Here is a 14,887-nt window from a genome sequence, read left to right on the forward strand (position 1 = left end):
CATAAGAGAAGGAGCAGAAATCTGGGTGTGTTTCTTCCTGTCTGGCAGGTTAGCTGATTGGATTAAATCGCATCCTGGCCACTCTTTTGTTATGATAACTAATTCCTGAATCTAGGTCACAGGCTCACACCCTGTTCATATCTTGAATGTGCCCTTAAGACAGGATTTGTGAGGAAAGAGACAATGGGGAGGTTTCCCACTTTGACCTTGCAGAGAAATATTTGAGGTCAATTTGTTCAGGACCTTTTCTGTGGGGTTTCAGACGTGGTTTATATATACAGTTATGAACATTTATTTTTTATATATATGACCTTAAAATTCTTACATTTATTATTATTTATTGAATTTATATATTGAAAATTAGAGAACACTTTATTCTTGCCTGTGATGAAGAACAATTGCACTTGAAACTCATTATGACCTTTAGTGGAGCGTTTTTCAAATAAGTTGGTCTTCAGCACCTTGGACTTGGCTCCTTTTGTTGTTGTTGTTTAGGCTGAGTTTTGGGTTGCTGTTTTTTGTTAAATTGATTCACCCCATCTCCTTTTTACAGCATGGAGCAACCAAGTGCTTGATTAATAGTTACAAGGACCACAGAAACCAGGCAATGTTCACTGGCAGTCATCAAATGAGTCAAGTGGAAAATACCATGTGTATATACCATGGGTGGAATATATGAAAGAGCTAGAATTTATGTTTTAAGATGACCTATGACCTTTTGGTTCTGCAACAATAAATCCACAGCCTCCCCAAATAGGGTAGTGAAATTGTCATCTTAACAACTAATAATTTGTTGCCTTTTAATTTGCCGCTTGAGGCAATCCACCTCATGGCAGAACCAGCCCTGACTTGTGCTTACAGCCAACTTTTCCTGAACTCTCAAATTCATAACAAAAAAAATTCATAACAAAAAAAATTCTTCCAGTAGCACCTTAAAGACCAACTAAGTTAGTTCTTGGTATGAGCTTTCGTGTGCATGCACACTTCTTCAGATACACGAAAGCTCATACCAAGAACTAACTTAGTTGGTCTTTAAGGTGCTACTGGAAGAAAAAAAATTTTTTTGTTTTGACTATGGCAGACCAACACGGCTACCTATCTGTATCTCAAATTCATGTCCCTTGTGTTACAAAATGTGGCCAGTAGAGAGCATCGTCTCTCAAAAAAATTGTCATGCATCTATTGAAATGGGCTTATGCCTCAATAAATGTAGTACAGTGCAGTCCTAACCATATCTACTCAGAAGTCCTTTTGGGGCTTACTCCCAGGTTAAGAGATGTTTGGATTGCCTTGGTCATTTTTGCAAAAAAAGGATGGGGGCTGGATATAAGCAGGAGAGAAAGGAATACAGTAGCATTCATTTAGAATGCTTTGGGTCACTTACATAGCAGAGGCCATGCCCTTCCTCTCAATTTCTAATGAAATCTTCATGATCCATCAAGATCTACTCCTCCTCCTCCCCTTCTTCTTCTTCTTCTTCTTCTTCTTCTTCTTCTTCTTCCTGCCACACGGAGCTACCACAGGACTGACTGCAACATGGTCACTCCCGGATGGTGAGCAAAGAGGACCTGTAGCCAATCTAAGGTTCTGCACTTTGGCAGGAAGAACCAGCTGCACCAATATAAGATGAGGGACACCTGGTTTGCTGGTAGGGAAAAGGATCTAGGGATGTTAGTGGACCACAAGCTTAACATGAGTCAACCTGAGAGTGATGCAGCAGCAGCAAAAAATGCTAATTCTATTTCAGGCTGCAACAACAAAGGTGTCCAGATGAATGGAAGACAATAAGACAATGAAATTCAAGACAGTAACAATTTATTGTGCATTTATTCATAATCCATTAAAAATATTTATTTTTATTCCATTCTCTTCCAGTTCTTTTTCTTCTTGACACGTGGAGTTACACAGGGAGTAGATCATATATCCTAAGGAATGGAAAAGCCTAAAATTCCGTGAGATCTTTTGAGGCAAAATAATATTAACAATTTTCGGATCTCTCTCTGTCCCCTGCCCTGTCCTGTCTTTTGCAAAACAAAGGTGTCAACCCTGTGCCCAGACAGCAAGACCCTCCCCCCTCGGTCTCCCTGAGGTGGTCCAGAGGAAAGAAGAGCAAGGCATAAGGCACCAGCTGGGCTGCTGGAGTTGCCAGAAGGAGGCCTGCAAAATGCCACCCAACCATCTTAGGGACTCCACTCTGCATCTGTGTAGGGTTTACTTGGGAGCCTTTTCTTCCCCTGAAGCCATCCGATGGGATCCCTGTCAGTGTTTGTAAAAAAAAAAAAAAAAGGAAAGGGTTCTGACCTCCCTTTGTCTCCTCAGACCCTTGTCGGCATAAAAGAGTCCACAAGAATATCCTTGCAGAGTGCTTTCTGCTTTTATTCTTAAAAGTCTTTGTGCAAAAGCGACTGACCAACTGTACACACCTCAACACTTCCAGCTTTCACTAACTAACCAACCAACCCAACACCAAACTAACATTTCTCACTCTATATATACAATCTGGTGCAGACCGCTGACTCATGCTGACCCAGCTTTTTTAAGCATTAAAGAAACAGCGGCCATTTTAGCTGTGACACCCCTTCTGTTTCTTAAATGCAAAAAACCCCAGCGGGTCAAATACATACATACATACAGTACACTATATACATAAACCCAGTTTTGTCATCAATTCATTATGACATGTTGCTGGCAAAGGCTTGGTAAACAAATCAGTAATATTATCTTGTGATTGACAATACTCCAGTTTGATTACCCCATTCTGTACACAATCTCTAACATTTGCATGACGGATAGCAATATGTTTTGATGCGGATTTCATTATTTCCGAGCCCGCTAATGCAATGTACGATTGGCTATCTTCATACACTTGGATAGGCAAATCTACTTTACCATCTAGAGCTTTTAGTATCTGTATAAACCACATGATTTCATTGCATGCTAGCGACAGGCTCCCATATTCTGCCTCACAGGATGAGGTCGCAACAAATCCTTGTTTCTTTGACCTCCATCCAAGTATGGAATTGACAGACATCATAACCATTCCACTTGTAGATTTTCTAGTAGCTACACAGCTTCCCCAGTCCGCATAAACAAATACTTCTAGTTTTTCGTCTTGTGTACTATATATCTTCAAACATACATTTAATGTCCCCTTTAGATATCCGATAAGCCTTTTCAAAGCACACCACTCGGCAGTACTGGGTTTAGATACACGTTGGCTCAGAACATTTGTAGCACATGCAATGTCTGGCCTTGACCACTGGCTTACAACAGTGATCCTATTTTTGAGTGATACAACTCAGGCTGATCAAATTCATCATCACACACTGTCTTTGGGAAATCTGGTGTCATGGGAGTCTGATCTGGCTTGCAGTTTTCCATGCCAAACTGCTCTATCAAACGAAGAATGTTCTCTTTCTGGCTCAATAGGAAGCTTCCATCAGCTTCCTGACTTACTTCTACTCCCAAGTAATTGCTTACAGGCCCTAAGGCTTTAAGCTTAAACTTCTTTTCCAGTTGACTTGTGAGCTTCTGGATCTCATCTGTGGAACTCCCTGCTACAAGCAAATCATCAACAAAGACTAAGAGCATTAGATATTTGTTGCCTGTCCCCTTGGTGTACAGGCATGGATCAACCACACTCCTTTTAAAACCAAGTTTTACAAGGGCTTCATTTAAACACTGGTTCCAACACCTTCCACTTTGTTTGAGACCGTAAAGAGCCTTTTTTAAAGGCCAGACTGCACCATTCCCCTCTTCAAACCCAGGGGGTTGTCTCATTAACACTTCATGGTCTAAATTTGCATGCAGATATACAGCATCAACATCAAAATGGTGCACCGCTAATTGTCTTGCAGCAGCAATAGAGAGTATTAAACGAAAAGTTTCACTCTTTACAGTTGGAGAAAACACTTCATCATAACTCTCCCCTTTAATCTGAGTGAACCCTCTGGCTACTAATCTGGCTCAAAAACGTGGTTCCCCAGATGCAAGGGTTTTCCTTTTATAAACCCACTTGCATGACACCAAATACTTTGTTACGTTTAAAAGAGTCCATTTCTTCTTTCATAGCTTGTTCCCACAAAGCACGTTCCCCAGGGGGTAAGTCTAAGACTTCATTATAACTTTGTGGTTCCACACAACTCACATTGCATATTCTCACTCCTCCTAGGGTCAAACGCTGAGGAGGTACGCCCTTGTTTGAATGCTGGGAGCGTCTAGGTACAACTACTTCTTCTTCCCCCCTTATCTCTGGCTCTTCTTCCTCTTCCTCTAGAGAAGTATTATCTATTGCCACATCTTTTGGAGAAATCTGTGCCTCCTCATCCTGCTCCTGTGTTGCCAATGGCTGAGAAGAAGCCTCTTCTCTTACTTGCAGAGGCAGTAGGCAATCTGGGTTGGCATGGATCGCAGTCCATCTGTCCTGGTCAGCAAAGTCTGCGCTTTGTGACAGAACCACGCGTTCTGGGCATAAATTGAAACGCCACCCTTTGCCATAGGGCTGATATCCCACAAACCGCAGTCTCTGCGCTCTAGCCCCCCCTTTCTGGCGCTGAGCTTTGGGGATATTTACATGAGCCCAAGAACCCAGTTATGAAGCATTGTCCACTCTGGTTCTTTCCCAAACAACACACGATAAGGAATATCTTTTATAGAGCTAGACCAGGTTCTATTAATCAAAAAGCTTGCTGTAAAGAAAGCCTCACCCCACAGCCTATGGTTGTTACCCAATCCTGCATCCACTAGCAGGCAATCCTTTACTGACTGTATTACAGCCCCACGTCTTTCACACAGACCATTTTCAGCAGGGCTATAAGAGTTAGTCAAACGGTGAGTGATCCCCTTACGTCGCAACCATGCTCCAAATTGTTTGTTCAGAAAATCTGCACCCCTGTCTGTTTGCAACTGCACAACAGGGTGAGCGAAGAGCTTTTCAGCTTGGACAACCCATTCTCTGAATGTGGGGAAACACTCCGATTTCTGCTTTAACAAAAACAACCAACTAAAACGTGATTTATCATCTATTACCAGAAAAGCATATCTGGCGCCCCCTTCAGTCTTCTGTAGAAAAGGGCCTATCACGTCACAATGGACAAGTTCTAAAACCTCTTTAGATACTCTGTCACTTTTAGAAGCCAAAGGCTTCCTCTAAGATTTGGCCATTTTACATACATTGCAATCTAGAAAACAGTTACAGCTATTTACTTTTAGGTTCTTGCACACCTTTTGCATCTCTGAAAGCACATGGAAATTGGCATGACCCAGTTTTCTGTGCAGTTCATGTACATCCCTTATGAACTGGCAAATTATCCTGAACCACCTGGGCTGCTTTAACAGACTTGTCCTGCATTACATATAACCCATTTTCCAACTTTGCATGGCCACATACCTGAGTTCCATTCTTTATCAGACAACCATCCTGCGTGAACTTAACACTATACCCTGCATTAATCAAACAGCTTACAGACAGTAAACAATAGTCCAAACTGCTGACAAACAGAGTCTCTGGTAGTGTTGAAGCACTGCAGGAAACATGTTCCCTGGCCATCAATCTTGCTTCTATGACCATCAGCAAGATAGATTGAGTCTTTTCCATCAGCTGGCTTCCCCAGGGTCTTAAAGTCCTCCCAACTGTTGCAGATAATCCTGCTGCTACCAGAGTCCAGCAACCATGTTCCTCGAGGTATCTTCCTCTCCTCTCAAAAAAATGCAGACACAAGTTGAGCAGAACGCGTGTTCTTCTTCCCTGAAGAGAACCCCTTCTGCTTACATTTCTGCGTCGATTGCTGTCTCTGCTCCATGTCATCTCCTGGAGGTCTTGCCCTGCATTGACGTTGGAGATGCCCGGCTTGGCTGCATCTATAGCATCTCCTCACCGCCATGGCCAAGTCCCAAACTTGGCATTGCCCCATTGGCAGATCCTGCTGCTGGCCCCTTCGGCTGTAACTCCTCCGCTCTTGGAGTTCAGCCTGTCTATCTGACCTTCTTTCTGCTTCTTCGGTCAATCTTCCAACCACATACTCAAGGGTCAGATCTCGGGGACGCATACTCTCCATGCTGTTAATCACAGGCAACCAGCTTTCAGGCAAACTTGAAAGGATAATGTAGGTTTGGTCAGTTTCATCATAACGCTTACCTCTCTGTTGTAGTTGAAGAAACAGAGATTTCAGCGTTTGAAGATGAGTTGCCAAACTCTCACCTTCTTTGATAACAGTCCTGAACAGCCTTCTGGTCAGAGAAATTATAATTCCAGCAGTTTCTCTGACATGCATTGCCCTTAATAAATTCCAGCACTCAAACGCTGTGCTGGCATTTGCTACATGCAATAACTGAGAGTTGCTCAAACACAGCATAATTTGGGCACGAGCCCTTTCATCCAGCCGTCTTTTCTCAGTAGAGTCCCATCTCAAAACCTCAGTTTCAACACAGTCCCATAGTCCATCTCTCCTTAACAACTGCTGCATTTTTATTGACCAACTCAGCCAGTTGCTTTCTGAGAGAAGTTCAAAAGGGATGCCTCCCCCAATATTTACAACTTGGGAAGACTGGAAATCTGCCATCTCTGCTGGTGTTTGCTGAGCCCCTTCTGTGGGGTCTCCAGCGATCTCTCCTGACTCTCTCTTTAGAGTCCGACTGGACAGTCCTGGCTGGCACTCACCGGCTTCTAGCTGCTGCCTCTGTTGACCCTCAGGTCCCGCCTGGCTCTGCAACTGGTGTAGCCGCTCTGTGAGTCGCCTACTGTGGTCCTCTAGCAGTTCAAACTGTTCCAGTAGCCGACGCTGAGTGCTTTCCTGATCCTCAGACCCTAGCCGCTCCAACGTCGCTGCAGACAGTTACGGCTATAGATCTTCAATGATGATGTCATCTGGATGGAAGAGAATGAGAAGAGAATGCAAATGCAAATGAAAATGAGATTTTCCCACAGGCCTTTAGTCAAAGGGCGCTGTCTCCAAGGTGTGGGGCTTACCTTCTTTTGGCTTCCGGCGGAAGTAAGCCAGTTCCGGCCGAACGACTGTCATCTGCAGAGGAAAGAAAAATCGGGGTCAGATGGGAGCAAGAGAGCACAGAAACAGCACACCAAGTCAGGAAGGACGGGTCTCCCTCTGTCTTGGGCCCAATCCCTTGTTCCAGAGGACCTCCCTGGGCCCTGCAGCCTCCTGGGCAGAGGTGGAAGGGCAGCAGCAGGAAAGGGGGCAGGAAAAGCCTCTGGCCTCATCCTGACCCCCAGGGACACACCCCGCATCATCTGCGCTAAAGATCACTTGGGGATGTGATCTTGGGGGGGATGGAAGTAACCAAAGAAATGAATAGAAGAAGGCAAGTACTTACTCTGAGTTTGGGGTATTTCCTGGCAATGGCCAGCAGCAAAGAGATGCTGCTGGCCTCAAGTTGTTGGGCCTCCCCACTTTCTCCCAGGGCGTATCCTCTGAGGTCCTGCAGGAGGAAAGAGCATTTCAGAGTCAGGGGCCAATCTGGGCCAAAGCGGCCCCCACTGCCCCCACCACGGAGTCCCTGGCACTTCTGGACCATGAGGGGTTGTCAGCTTTGGTCTTGGACCAAATTGGGGGCCAAACAGGCTCTGTGCCCCAGAAATGGGGCAGTCCGTTGGGTAAGGGATGGGAGGGGAAAAAACCCTAAAACCACCCCGGATGCCATAGGGACACTTACACTGAGAAGCTGGAGGAGGGTGCCAGGGTTGGGTGCCTCCATAAGAAGACTGCCCAGCAGAAGCCGGTAGTGCCTCTTCAGTTCCTGCGGGAAAAGAGAGGAGAGAGTTTGAATGCTGGGTTGGATTCTGCAAGGGTGTGTCGAAGAGGAAGAAAGAGCCTGTGAAGGGAAGTCAAAACAAAGGACATACATCTCTCTTCTCCTCCTCCTTCTCCTCCTTGGCCCCACTCAGTACAGCCTCCAACATCCTGTGCAGGATGGCACTGATCATGTCAGTGGTGAATCTGGGCCTCATCGTGCTGCAGAAATGAAAGGGAGAGGGTTAGAGTCTCCCTTGCCCCTTTCTCCCTCCCACCTGCTCTTTCCCACTGGAGTTCTGCCCCCCACCCACAACCCCATCCACACCAAAGACCCCACTCACCTTAGCTGGAGGAGGGCCTCCAAGGCAAGGGCCAGGGTCAGGGGGCAATCCCTGAAGTGCTCCAAGGGCCCCAAGATGTCCTGGAAAAGAACAGAGGAGGAAAATCAGCTCCGACCCCAAACACCAGGCTTGGCTTTGCAGGGGAATGGCAACCCCATGCCCTAAGCTGGCAGGGTCCTCCTCCCCACAGATGCACAACCCCTTCCCCCCACCTCCCTGTGGGGGTCCCTCACCCCCCCCATCACTCACCAGAATTTTATGGGCCGTCTCCTCCTTGGAGCACTTCAGGGATCGGAGCCCCCTGAGCTCCGCTGCCTGGCAGCTCTCGATGACCCCCAGGATGTAGCGCTGTTCATCCTCCAGCAGCTGAAATGCAAAAGTCAGGCTGTCAGTTCCTTGTGAGGGGAGGACTTCTCCACATCTGAGAGTGCAGAGTGGGGGGCAAAGAGTCCGGGGGACAGCGGGGGGCAGGTCTGAGGGATCCAGTCCCTGCTCTTGTTTTCTCCAATACTTACCCCTGGGGCTGGGATGCTGAACCGCAGCAGAACTGCAAACAGAAGGACATGGGAAGAGGTGAGTCCTCTTTTGCATCCTTGGTCTAGTCGCCCCCCATGCCCATCCCTGCCCTCCTCTGTCCAAAAAAGGAGGGCCACTGGCTTACCTGGTGCCACGGGCTGCTCTGTGTCTGGCTGGGGGGCCACCCTGTGGCAGCGCCTGAAGAGGCGTCTTAAGCACCTGATCCTAGAAGAGATGAGTGGAAAGAGTGACTCAGATGCTGGCAGCCCCAATTCTTGGGGGCTGTTTGGGGGTGAGGAGGGGAGTCTGGAGAAAACAGTGAACCACTGCCGAATTGGCAGAACAGAAATATGTATGTGGAGCCTAATTGATCCTTGCCAGCGCACTCTGACCAATTCCTTCCATCTCTCTGCAGTTCAGTGACCTGAAGGGGCATCATCAGAGCCTGAAAGAGGCAGCCCAAAGCATGAAGGGCTGGCAGAGAGAGAAAGGAGGTCCCAAGTGCTCTGGGTTCAAGAGCTACCGCCATGTCAGGGCCCAGAGAGCCTGGCCCCCTCATTCATGAAGTCAAGCAGTGTATAAATTTCATGAAGCATTGTTACCAGAATTTTTGGAAAGGGTGGCGGGGGTTTCGCCCTCCAGCAGGCACCATACCCCACTCCGACTGTACCCTAGATCAACACCTTCACGTCTGCAAATGTCCCCACAAAAAACATCCTGACACAGTCCTTTCCTTTTTCTATTCCAAAGGCTGCCATAAATAAGGGTAGAACATTTGCCCTAATGAAGGCTGAGCCTTTCGCTCGCAAGGCGCTCAACCAATCAGCTCAGACTATCCAAATATCCAATAGCAACCAATGAGCACCACGAAACAGTGCCCTCCAGCACAAAGCAATGACGACAACAACAGAACAAAGCACACAGGCACTGCAGCTGCCAACCAGCCGTGGCCTCTGCTCTACAAGTAGGAATTCCCACTGGGAAAAGGGGAAAGTCAGAACCAGCCATGAAAAGCATTCTTGGTCCATTGAAACTAGTCTTTCAAGTTTCAGTCTAGGCTCTTGAACTACCATCCCAGCTGTACACTTGTGAAACATGGACCACTTATAAACGCCATCTCCAACTCCTTGAAAGATTCCATCAATGGTGTCTCCAAAAAATGTGACACACCACTTGGGAAGGCAGGCAAACTAACACCAGTGTCCTGGAAGAAGCAAAGATCACCAGTGTTGAAGCAATGATTCTTCAACACCAACTTCGTTGGACTGGTCATGTGGTTCGGATGCCTGATGATTGTCTTCCAAAGCAACGACTCTACTCCAAACTTAAAAATGGAAGGCGAAATGCTGGTGGCCAACAAAAGAGGTTTAAAGAATATCTCAAGGCCAATCTAAAAACATGTTGTATAAACAAAATATAATACAAAAAAGAATAAGAGAGGCTAAAATCAAGCATTTACAAGAAGAAATAGGCAAACAATAAAAATTATTAGCGAAAACACCAAAAAACGAAATCGCAAACCAAATCATTAAAATATTACAAACACAGCTCTCAACACTCTTAAATCATGAAATAGAAAGAAATATAAAATGGATGAACAAAAATCATTTGAATTTGGAAACAGACCAGGTAAATTACTTGCATGGCAGATAAAGAAAAGACAGGGAAAGACAAATAAAGTAGTATATGAAGGAAAAGCAGTGGAGACGGAAGAAGGAATAAATAAATGCTTTGTAAAATACTTCACCAATCTATATAAAAAAGGTGCAGAAACTCGACAACAAATTATAAAATATCTTCAAGGAAAACAAATCCCAAAAATAGGTGAAAACAAACGGAAGCAGCTAAACGCACCAGTAACAACAATGGAGATACAACAAGCAATTTCCAATCTTAAACTGGGGAAGGCTCCAGGTGCAGATGGACTATCCGCGATACACTACCAAAGGTTAGAAGACGCTATAACAATGCCTTTTAAAAAATTAATGAACGAGATCATGCAAGAAGGAAAAATACCAAATTTGTGGCAAGAAGCCAATATTGTATTAATTCACAAACAAAGCACAGCTAGAGAATTAGTTAACAATTACAGACCCATATCATTATTAAATAATGATTATAAATTGTTCGTGGGGATATTAGCAAATAGGCTGAAATCGGTCCTAAAGGATGTAATAGACCAAGACCAAGTAGGATTCCTCCCAAATAGGCATATAAAAGCAAATAGGAGAATAGTAATTGATCTAATTGAATATTTGGAAATGAGACCCAACAAAAAAGCGGCGTTTATGCTAACAGATGCCAAGAAGGCTTTCGATAACCTATCAAGATCGTTCCTTCAGGAAGTAGCAGAAGCAGTAGGACTGGGCGAAAACTACTGCAGAGCAATAAACACAATATATGAAAACCAGCAGGGATGTTTAATAAGAAATGGTGAAAAGACGGATCCTTGAAATCTAGAGAAAGGTACCAGGCAAGGATGCCTGCTTTCACCGTTCCTTTTTATACTAACTTTGGAAATCCTGATTTTAGAAATAAAGAAAGAAAAAGAAATAAAGGGAATTACATGAGGCAAGGATGTTTTCAAAATTAGAGCTTTTGCGTACAATATTATATTAGCACCTGAGGAGCCAGAAACCAGTCTAATGAAAGCACTGAGGATAATGAATGAGTTCGGGAAAGTAGCAGGCTTCAAGATAAATATGTCAAAAACAAAACTTATGGTAAAAAACATACAGGAATTAGAAAAGAGCGAACTACAGGAGAAATTGGGTTTGGAAATTGTTACAAAAGCAAAATATTTTGGTATAGAATTGACGATGAAAAATATTAATCTATTTGGAAACAATTATGAAAAAGCCTGGAAGGAAATTAGAAGAGATCTAGAAACCTGGAGTAGATTAAAGCTGACATCAATGGGGAGAATATCTATAATTAAAATGAATGTTTTACCCAAATGATATATTTGTTACAAACAATACTAATAATAATGAAAGAAAATTGTTTTGATGAGTGGAGAAAAGATCTAACAAAATTCATATGGCAAACCAAAAAAACCACGCATAAGGTATAAACTATTAACAGATAAAAGGGAGAGAGGAGGACTGGCATTACGAAATCTAAAATTATATTATGAAGCAGAATGTCTGGTGTGGCTAAAAGAATGGATTACATTGGAAAACACTAGTATTTTAAATCTAGAAAGTTTTGACAATAGGTATGGATGGCACGCCTACCTAGCATACGAGAAGGTTAAGGTACATAATGGCTTCAAAAATCATATACTCAGAAATTCATTGTTTAAAGTTTGGAATAAACTTTAAAGTTTTAAAGTTTTGGAATAAACAGCTATTAGAGCCACAAATCCCTTTATGGATCTCTCCATTAGAAGCCCATGCAGTTAAAAAACACAATATGAATCCGAGCTAGGCAACATATAGACAAATACTGGAAGAAGACCAAGGAAAGTTAAAATTAAAAACATATGAAGAATTAAAACAATATGGGATGGATAATTGGCAATATATCCAATTAAAAAGTGTCTTTAAGGCAGATCAAAGAAAAGGTTTTGCCAAAGAACAATCGCTATTTAGCACCATTATATTTCGAAACAATAGGAAATTATTATCAAAAATTTACACTATTATTGGACTATGATTTGATGAAGAGGTAAAAGAAACAATGGTCAAATGGGCACAAGATATCGGCCATACTATATATTTAGAACAATGGTAGAAACTCTGTCGCGAGGATATTCGCTTTGCCCACCAACCCAAACAGATAAGCTTTGGGATTTTTTTATCAAGGGTTTGTTTAGCATTTTCTTAAGTTCCTCATGTATTATTCCCCAAAACTTCTTTATTTCCTTGCAACCCCACCACATATGAATTATCATTCCAGGTTCTTTGTTACATTTCCAACAAAGGTTGGATTTGAATTTATAAATTTTGGCGAGTTTAACTGGTGTTAAATACCACCTGTAAAACATTTTAACCAAATTTTCCTTTATCGTATAGCAGGTGGTAAAGCGAATATCCTCGCGACAGAGTTTCTCCCATTGTTCTAAATACATAGTATGGCCGATATCTTGTGCCCATTTGCCCATTGTTTCTTTTACCTCTTCATCCATAGTGATTGTTCTTTGGCAAAACCTTTTCTTTGATCTGCCTTAAAACACTCTTTTCTGCTCAGAAGGAAGATGGCGACCAGAGGAGGCACTTGGGACATGGCTAGGGGCAGCCATCATCCCTGAAGCATGAGACCACGTACACAGCAACCCTTCTGCCGGGGTGATCATCACTGCCCTCCTGGTCTCTGAGTGCCAGACAGGTAGCCATCTCAAGGACAAGAGTGGATCTGAAGGAGGTGAGGACAGGTGACCCCACCTAGGCCCAAAGTCACCCCCCGCAACCAGGCCTCAAACTGTCCAAAATTCCTTTTCCCTCTTCTAAAAAATCCACAGCTAAAGTTTTCCTCTGTTTTCCAACAAGATGCTGTTGAAAGGCAAAATGTTACTCTTTTATCAGTTCGAGAGAGCTTCAAAAAGCCAATGAATAGACTCTGTCAAGCAAGCCTGAGAACTGAGTCTTATCTCGCTCTAGTTGCAACATCTTGAACACGCTGAACCGCAAGGCTCCTCGACCCACCCCGCTATGGCTTCTCATCCCCCTCTCCTGGGAAGAGTCCAAAAGAGTCCCAAGACAGGAGCTTTCTGTTCATGCTCAGAGGCAGGACTCTTGAGGAGGAAGAGAAGGGGAGGGAACTGGAAGGGGAATGTATACTCTGTGCAAATGGCTGTGAACTCGTGCTTGTTTTGTGACTATATCACACTTGCTCCTTCTACCAGCTGGATGGCAGAATAAAGCTTTTTCTCTGAAGCTATTCCTTGAGTGTCTGTTGACTCCCATTTCCCTTTCCCGGGCGCAAAGCTCTTCTCACCCAAGGCTAAAAAGGCTACAGATCCAACCTACATGGATTGGGGACTTGGCCAGGACAATAGGAGGTACTCAACTTGGCTGGGAAACAGGAACATGTATATATTTTTCTTTGTTTTACTGAATGGGTGTAAGGTGGAGGTCAAGGGAGGGACAGGGACAAACCTGATACTCAGGTGTCCACCAGAAAAACCTCCCAGTTTGTGACACACCCACTCACCCACCCCCCGGAGATGAAGAGAAAGGATGCTACTCACAGTCTGCCCATGTCGTCCACAAAAACCCTAACTATTCCTCTATCTAAAAAATAAAAATATATACAGACTATGCACAGGTGTGCACAAAAAAACCAAAAAATTAAAATATTAAAACAAAGAACAAAAAATAAAATAAAATAAATAAAAGTGTTAAAATAAAAGAATAAAAGAAAATCAAAATAGATCAAATCAAATAAATCAAATAAAAGTAATAAATGAAATCAAAATCAAAATAACAAAATGAAAAAAGAACAAATCACTAAATCTCCGCTTACTCTCACCAACTGCCACCACCAACTGCCACCTCCTCTAAGCTCTCCTCACTAACCCACAATGGCCTCCTGCAAGTCAGTGGCTTTTAAAGGAGAAGCAAGAGATGTCACAAAGGAGGGCGGGTCCTTGTCACCGTGGCAACCCCCCCACCAGGACCTGGCCCCACCTGGCCCTTCCTGAGTGGTGATGCTCCTCTGTCAGAACTCAGAGGCACCTGCTGTTCCACCTGCAGAATGCTCTGATCCCAAACTCTCTAGCCCTACGACTGGCTCTGCCCCGATAAATCCATTTGTTTCTAAGGTGCTTGGTGGCTCTCTTTTTCTACGTTTGCTGCGGGGGGCTTAAGAATATCACTACCCTTCTGCACTCTGTGGATTAAGCAGGGCATGGATTTGCAAGCATTTGTAACTTCTGCCACATAATTTTCAGGTGGAACACAAATCGGGAGAGAAAAGGGTAAATGCAGCCTGCTCTTTCCATGTGGGGGCACATTTCGTGGTGCATGCAAGTTTAACGGTGGGCCATAACATTAAAGGCAGGCACGTTGTGGACCTGTCCGGCCTAAGTGGGGAAAGGAACCGTCAAATTCGCTCATAAAACCTCTCTGGCATGGGAGCACATGAATTCCAGAGCCATGGGCACATGAATGCTTCACAGTCTGTTGTTTTTCTGCGGAATTCACATTTGGAAATATGCCCAGTCCTAAAGAGCACATACCTGCTTCTTTCCAAAGGAGTGCTAAAATCAATTAACAAGTCCTCAAAGAGGCAGGCCTGTTCCAGTCCCCCCCTCAGATAGTCTCAAAGGGCGAGGAAGCC

General features: G+C 44.1%; 1 protein-coding gene and 1 long non-coding RNA gene across 3 annotated transcripts; one reads left to right on the forward strand and one right to left on the reverse strand.

Moving 5' to 3' along the window:
• Nucleotides 1–1,793: 1,793 nt before the first annotated feature.
• LOC310751338 (uncharacterized protein) lies at nt 1,794–14,209 on the reverse strand. Of its 2 annotated transcripts, XM_083590647.1 has the most exons (11): nt 14,072–14,209; nt 13,797–13,839; nt 8,751–8,830; nt 8,605–8,636; nt 8,339–8,455; nt 8,090–8,169; nt 7,859–7,967; nt 7,669–7,752; nt 7,330–7,434; nt 6,968–7,019; nt 1,794–6,865 (listed from the first exon to the last, which is right to left on the reverse strand). In XM_083590647.1, the coding sequence occupies exons 2-11, from the start codon at nt 13,805–13,807 to the stop codon at nt 6,840–6,842; spliced, it is 696 nt and encodes a 231-aa protein (XP_083446773.1). In that variant the 5' UTR covers nt 13,808–13,839; nt 14,072–14,209; the 3' UTR covers nt 1,794–6,839. The 2 variants fall into 2 exon arrangements, with proteins under 2 accessions (XP_083446773.1, XP_083446772.1); XM_083590646.1 differs by having other exon boundaries at nt 13,797–14,208.
• Nucleotides 12,186–13,486, forward strand: LOC310751512. The gene is made up of 2 exons (XR_014542579.1): nt 12,186–12,970; nt 13,096–13,486. It is a non-coding gene; the product is annotated as an uncharacterized lncRNA (long non-coding RNA).
• Nucleotides 14,210–14,887: the final 678 nt, after the last annotated feature.

Source organism: Podarcis filfolensis (assembly GCF_964270895.1).
Source record: "Podarcis filfolensis genome assembly, chromosome: 16".
NCBI lineage: Eukaryota > Metazoa > Chordata > Lepidosauria > Squamata > Lacertidae > Podarcis > Podarcis filfolensis.

Bases quoted from the DNA above. Each gene is read 5' to 3' on its own strand.
- LOC310751338 (XM_083590647.1), bottom strand. The intron at 7,968-8,089 runs GTGAGTGGGGTC...TCATTTCTGCAG, and splicing joins GAGGCCCTCCTCCAGCTAAG to CACGATGAGGCCCAGATTCA. The intron at 6,866-6,967 runs GTAAGCCCCACA...TCTTCCATCCAG, and splicing joins CCGCCGGAAGCCAAAAGAAG to ATGACATCATCATTGAAGAT.